Raw genomic sequence first — 6,995 nt, 5'->3', positions numbered from 1 at the left:
TAAAAGGTACTTTGAAATTTCTTTTCAATTGTTCGGGTTGAATTTCAATTTTACATTATTCTGACCTACAATTAATCTGATTATTTGATATATATACATGTAGTGATCAATGATCGATGATGAATAATTTGTAAGGGCATTGAATGTGGAGTGTGATGGATTGGAGAGAACAAAATAAGGTTTATATAGCAAATTAAAAAGTCTGATTAGAATCACTCAAAAATAAATTAGTTAAACAAAATTATCAACAAATTATTAAAATGAAAAAGTCAATTAAGCATGTATTAAGAGACTAATAAATAATTGACAAATTGACCAAGGTTACATCAATTTTGTGATGAAACTGCTAGAGCCAGATACATGATTCTGGCCTTTATTTTACAATAGAAATAGATCGATCTGGTGAGAAAAGATCCGTAATTAATTACCTCTTACAAACAACTCCGCGGCCATCCATCCCACTAGCGCAATTCATAGTACTAGCATACTTGGACTTTTCACTAGACTCACCGCTAAACCTAGCAACAGCACAATCCGAGGCAAAGATGCTAGACGATGAAAATTCTCTATCGCCACCCAAAACAGGCATCACGACACCCATCTTGACCCTACTAACATAGTTCTCACCGTATGTCTGTCCTAGCACGCCATTAACTTCCCCACTTAGGGCATAAAACTTGAAGCTCAAGTCAAGGTGAGCAAAGCAATCCTCCTGTGTAATCCCATACCTGTGTATCACCGACTCTTTCTCCGTTATCGGCACCACCACTGCTTTGATCTTGAAGTTCCCTTCAGCTTCAATTTCTACAGCATTTGTGTTCTTGCTCCTTGTGATCTTGAGTCCTTGTGATTGCCAATATGCGCCTTCGTTGTCGGCAAGGCTAATGGTTTCGTCGTCAATGGCTAGGGTTAGGCGGTCGACGGTGTCATCCCAAGTGGAGGTTGGTTTGGCACCTATGAAGAGCTTGCGATTGTCAAAGAGGATACCTACAGATTGGACCCAAGTGAAGTCCCTCTTCATATTTTGGTCTCTTTTTCCGATGAAATGGGCGTTGATGTGGATGTTGGAATCAGATACGAGACAGAAGTCTTGGTCTCGCTTGCCATGGAAGTAGAAGGTTATACCATCACCACCAATAAATCTAGGGTCTTGGCAAACAGCACCTGGTTTGTTGCAGTCTGCGTATCATACATACATTTTAGCGTCGAAGTAACCAGGTAAACAATTAATGTAATGAACACAAAAAAATTATTTATATATGAATGAGTCAATTTATGATTAACTAGAATATATTAAATTTAATATTTTATGACTAGAAACTAATGATTTTAATTACTGTCACAGTATTGGTGAAATATGTACGTATGAAAGAAGATAATTCCATGCTAGGATCCCATATCTAAACCATACATATGGTAGCTAGTTAATTGGTTTTTGCTTGTTACGTTTATTTCATGTAATGCCATTCTAAAACAAGAACCAAACTTTAGGTAAAAGTTAATTGATTTATCTATCTATCCTTTGGTCTGGCTGAGGAGAACAAATAGTACCCTGTAAGTAAAAAAGGTAGGTTATGTGAACTTACTACAAACGGGACTGCATGTGACGCAGTCAACTTCACATTGCTCAGGGCACCCACTAGGACAACTTAGCTCCAGACCATAGCAATGAGGGTAGTTCTTATTCTTGCATTTGACTCTCTTTTCACCCGCGGCCTCTGATGAAGGCGGTGGTGAAGGATAGAAAGAAGGTGGTGTAGAAGTAGGGGGCAGCGGTGGTGATGGAGTAGGAGTAGGGGGTGGCGGTGATGATGGTGTGGACAAAGGTGGTGATGGAGTAGTAATAGGGGATGGCGGTGGTGATGGGTTAGTAGCAGGAGGCATCGGTTGTGACGACGGGGTAGAGATAGGGGGTGACGGAGGTGGAGTTGTAGCTGGAGGAGGGGGAGTAGGAACAACTGAAGGGGCAGGTGGTGGTGAAGGATAAGTCTTGGGAGGAGGAGGCGGTGAGTGGTGATAACTCTTTGGGGGAGGAGGGGGTGGGTAGCGCCACTTTCGTCTGGGTGGCGGCGGTGGAGGAGGTGGGGGTGGTGGAGGCGGCGCCTTACAAACAGCTTTGCATTTCTTACAATCCACAACACAAGTGCGGAGGCATGCTGCTGGGCAGTAGAGATCTTTATGGTAACACTTGTAGAACTTCTTGTCTTGGCACTTGACTTTCTTAGCCTTTGGTTTAGAGATCCCTCAGCTACAACAAAAGCAATCAACAGAATGACCAAAACCGCACCCAGGCGCGCCATAGCTTTATGAGCCATTTGGTGCTCAAGCTAGGTATTGCTTGTTTTTGCTTTGATATTTTGTTGTTGTGACTGCTGTGGATGCTAACCTCTCCTTTTAAAGTGGTTTTATGAAGAGCAGTTGCATCAAATCTTGCATGATATTGCTTCCATGAAGCTTAATGTGTTCTTTACTTTCAATTCCACTTGTGCTGTCTCACATGGGCAGTCAGATAGTCCTATAAGTAGTTTTGGGGCCAAGTCTTGGTGGTACTTTCACTACTTTGTACAGTCGACGATTCTAAATATAGAAAAATGATATGTAGAGGTTCATGGTACTACGTGCCTACATAATTATATATGTTTTACCCGACTTTGTTTCGGATCGATGACTCGAAATATAATTGTTCAGAAAATTTGCAATTTATTTCACTACTGTTATAACCAGTATTGCTACAGTGAACTTTTGTGTGTGTGTATATGAAAAGGACATCATACCTATATTATTGTTTAATTTTTTTTTTTTTGTCGGTGAGTTATGACATGTTGGTAAATTATAATTTTAACATTGTAAAAGTCATGAATTCGATTCTCATTGGCATATATAAGGGTGGGGTGAGCAAAGTTTTTTATTTTTTTATTTTTATTTTTTAAATGTAAAGATTCATCAGCCTTCATAGCAGTACACGAGCTCCATGCACTCATACATTATTACTGCATGAAGCTAGTCATCCATGATCTACCATTGTAGATATAAATTAAGACGACACATTCGCTCTAAGTTGTACTATTTCTAGAGGTAGATGAGCGAACAGTTTTCAGTTTTGGCTTGAACGTTCGGTCATTCAAATTGCGTATGAACGGAAAGACCCAGAGCCCTAGGGTTTTGCAAAAATCTCTTCTGCAAATATTGACTCCAGGTGTGGCAGCCGGTCGACTTATTGCATCAACTGGTAACACACCTACGTTATCATTTCACAGAGAGTATGGTCAACTCTGAGTGTGTGTGTGTGTGTAATTGATTATTATATTAACGTAAGCTGTACGTTAATTAACATAAACGTACCTCTGCCGACCATAACAGGAAACTGAAATTGAAAGCTAACATTTCTCTTTTCCAGGAGAAACTGCATGGTTAATTTCTTTAAGTTTCACACGGCTTAATGCAAATCGGTTTTGGTTTACTGGTTTCTGAAAGAAAAAGGAAAAAAAAAAAAACCTAGAATTCATCTTTGCATTATACAGCAGTACATGATTCCATGGGTTGGTTTCAATCTAATATAAATATAAAAACCCTATGTAAAACCTTTCTTCTTTGTTTCCTGTCCTACGCACACACAAGGAATGAAAAAATAAAAACAAAAGAACTTTCTTGTTTTAGCTCATTTAATCCGTTGCAAGTAGCACTTAATTAAATAAAAAAAGGCGTCTCATGTTGAGTTACATTGCAGCGAGCTAGCTGCACAGGCTTTACCTAGATTTGTACTGATGTTTCATTTTTGAATTGGTAAGATCCTTATTACTTTATGTCCGGATCAAGCACCTTGAAAAAGAAAACAATATAAAACTCTCGGTCAATGTATATTACATTAGATTATTTAAACATGCTATCTATGCATGCATATATTCCTCTTCTGGGCTGTTTGCTTCGGCATAGTCTTGGAGATATATTCAGCAACTTCAGCTTTTAACAGGTTTGGATGAATATGAAGTTGTCCAACCTCAAAGCATATCTAGAATCTCTTAATTAGTCCAGCATATATGCCTGGTCAACTGCAAACCAAGGACCAAGTCCTACCTTCATTATCTCAAATCCATTATCTCTGGGTAAAGCTAGCAGGCCACTCAATCTTTGTTACTCTGGGTAGTTTTCATATCCCTTCTGGGTAAACCTTAATCCAGAAAAGCAAGAGGAAAGTGAACCTCATCTCCTACAAATCAGTCGTGCAACCAATTATTAGGAAAAATTTGGTGCCTAACCAATCACGAATACATAAAGAGAGAATCTTTGGTGCTGGTAAAACTAGCAAACCAAACCTGTGATGAGTGACATTGCTGTTGAATACAACAATTCTGATAAGGAAAAAAAAAAAAAAAAGTTGAATACAACAAAAAAGTTTTTGCTTTTATCTGCTTCCAAAGTTGAATTCTCCAAGTCTCCAACCACATCATGATTCTATATATTTACAATCATGGCTGCATATATACACCCATAAACCCATCAAATCATGTTTGTTCACAATTATTCTAAATCTACCTATATCTATCACTCTTTCCTATAACCTCTGATCACTAAATTCACAAAGCAAGCCAAAAAAAGATAGAGAAAGCAAAGACTGTGAAGAATTGAAAGAGATGAGAGTTGGAGCATAGAAAAAAGTTGAAGACTGAATACAATAACAAGCTTGGTTGATTTTCAGCTCTACAAGGTGTAGTTGCGATTAAGCCTTGATTAATGAAACTGCTGAATACAAGGTGTGGGGATATGAAGCCTAAACTCCTAATTTCAATAAGCATCTAGAAAACATCTCAAAATAATATCAGAAGTCTCTACAAAATACATGTATTCTAACAAGCACCAATTAGCAAATAGTGCACAACTGGCTACTCTATTTGCTTTGACAGAGCGGTGACATACTGGAAAGATAACTCGACTATAACGAAGCATAATTACCAAAACCACAGCTTTCCCACTATGTTGTCGCCGGAAAATAAATCCGACGACACTCAGTTTCATCCTACAACTAGGAGGCTGCGACTATTTAACTATGGATTGTCGCCTCGCTAGGCCAAACAAGACACTTAGGATGCACACACAGGCATTTAGCCCGACTAGCCCTACAAAATACATGAAGGGACTTAGGGCAACTCCAACCATTGGCACCATTTGGGGGTGCTATTCTCATTTTAACACCCCCTTATTGCACTATTCATATAGGACTCAATTCTCATCTCCAACCATGAGGTGTTATATGGGGGTGCTATTTTCACTATTCTTGATAAAAAATAATATGAGTATAATTTTGATGAATATTATAATAAAAATATCTTAATTTAATTAAATAAGGTAAAAAAACATAATTTAACATAATATTTAAAAATTATTCTTATTATTTAATGAATTCAAAAAAAGTTTTAAATTTTTTTTGTTGTTCTACAATTTACTGTTCCAACGGGTATATTTTTTTCCCACAATTTTCTGGTAATTTTTTAATTTTTTTTTTTTTGGAACAAAAAGGCCACAATAACCTTTCATTTAATAAGAGCCGTTGATAAGTTTTTTTTCCCTCAAATCTGAGCCATCAAATTGAAAATATATCAGTTTGTGTAAAAAATAATAATAATAATAATAAATGCACATAAGACCGTACATATTCAAAACGGAGCGATCTCAGCCGTGCGTTTTTGGACCGTTGCATGTCCCAACGGTTGGTAGCAGACAGCTTAGCATGGCGGGGCCCACTGGAGCAGGAAGCATGCATGTCACTTTTCTCTCTCCAGCGCAATTGCGCGCGTGCTCTTCCTCCCCCCTTCTTATTTCCACGCGTCTTTCTCCTCTTCATTCTCCAGCGCGTCTCTCTCTCTCTTGGGCTGGGTCAGCCAGGCTTGTGGTCCCAGACCACTGTTCATCAGTCTTGGTCTTGGAAAAGTCTCAATTTTGAGACTTCAAATGAGTCTAAGTGCCATTTTTATGAGACCAGCCCCCTCTAAAAACCAAGGTTGGAGATGAAAAGTCTCATAGTTGATCAAATTCTGATTTTGAACCCCAAGGTTGGAGTTGCCCTTATTATACATATATAAAAAATGAGTTCACTGTTCATTCCGAGTTTCATGTCATAGAATCATAGATGAGACAACACTAACCAACTAAAACAAGTAAAAGTAAAACAGAAATTGAAAAAACAAGCCGAAAGTGACAAACTTAGACCTACAGTAAAACTCTAGGCCCAAGCCACACCAAGCCCAGGACAGCCCACCATCGGACTAAGGTTAAGAGGGCCTAAACCTTAATCCCAACCGAATACGACTTAGGCATAGTCAGCTTAGCTACCACCATCGCATCTTCTAGACCGACAGGCTACTACCTCGTTCAGACCCTACCTGTAGTCAACCCACCATCTCCAACAATGATCCAGCAAATCGCCCCCTCGACGACCACAACCCCAAAACCACGAGAGTTTGATACAAGGAAGTACCATCTCTGGCATAGACCCTGTTTGAACCAAAAATGGTTTGGCCCAGCACCACGCCTCTCACCGACGTCGACTGCCACACGATCGGATCTGATCCACCCACTAGCCCACTCTCCAGATTGGATGCAAACACCGGCCACGCAACCGGTCACCTCCTTTAGCCACGAACCCTCTTTCTGTGCCTCCATCATTTTCAACTGGAACCCAAGCAAGAGCAAACCTCTCAACCCCAAACTCTGATTGTGAAACCAACCACCTACACCAACATCTCGTCCGACAGCACTCAACTCACCCCGATGAGGCTAGAGGCCTGCGCCCACGCCACCAAATAGCCGAATGAGAATCAGAAAAACAGAGACAGTTTTCTAGGGTTTACGTTCCCCTTCGCTCGATTTTATTCTCGGTATGTTATAATTTATAGATACTTAGAATTGTTGGTTGCATAATTTATATTTATGAAAAGGTAATTATATTTTAAATTGTACCTTTGTTATGAGATTTATTATTTATGAAAATGTCTAGTAAT

The 6,995-nt window shown here is 39.2% G+C and overlaps 1 protein-coding gene across 1 annotated transcript; it reads right to left on the bottom strand.

Moving 5' to 3' along the window:
* Positions 1 to 303: 303 nt before the first annotated feature.
* Positions 304 to 6,657, bottom strand: LOC112163730. The gene is made up of 3 exons (XM_024300005.2): positions 6,378 to 6,657; positions 1,587 to 2,243; positions 304 to 1,179 (listed from the first exon to the last, which is right to left on the bottom strand). Exons 1-3 carry the CDS (start codon positions 6,655 to 6,657, stop codon positions 425 to 427), a joined length of 1,692 nt encoding a protein of 563 aa, XP_024155773.1. The 3' UTR covers positions 304 to 424.
* Between the last annotated feature and the right edge of the window lie 338 nt (positions 6,658 to 6,995).

Source organism: Rosa chinensis, chromosome 5 (genome assembly GCF_002994745.2).
Source record: "Rosa chinensis cultivar Old Blush chromosome 5, RchiOBHm-V2, whole genome shotgun sequence".
NCBI classification, from domain to species: domain Eukaryota; kingdom Viridiplantae; phylum Streptophyta; class Magnoliopsida; order Rosales; family Rosaceae; genus Rosa; species Rosa chinensis.
This window is presented reverse-complemented; position numbering and strand designations above follow the sequence as displayed.

Bases quoted from the DNA above. Each gene is read 5' to 3' on its own strand.
- LOC112163730 (XM_024300005.2), bottom strand. From the start codon at position 6,657: ATGGAGGCACAGAAAGAGGGTTCGTGGCTAAAGGAGGTGACCGGTTGC. The intron at 2,244-6,377 runs GTAGGGTCTGAA...GTTGTAGCTGAG, and splicing joins AGATGGTGGGTTGACTACAG to GGATCTCTAAACCAAAGGCT. The intron at 1,180-1,586 runs GTAAGTTCACAT...TATGATACGCAG, and splicing joins CACATGCAGTCCCGTTTGTA to ACTGCAACAAACCAGGTGCT.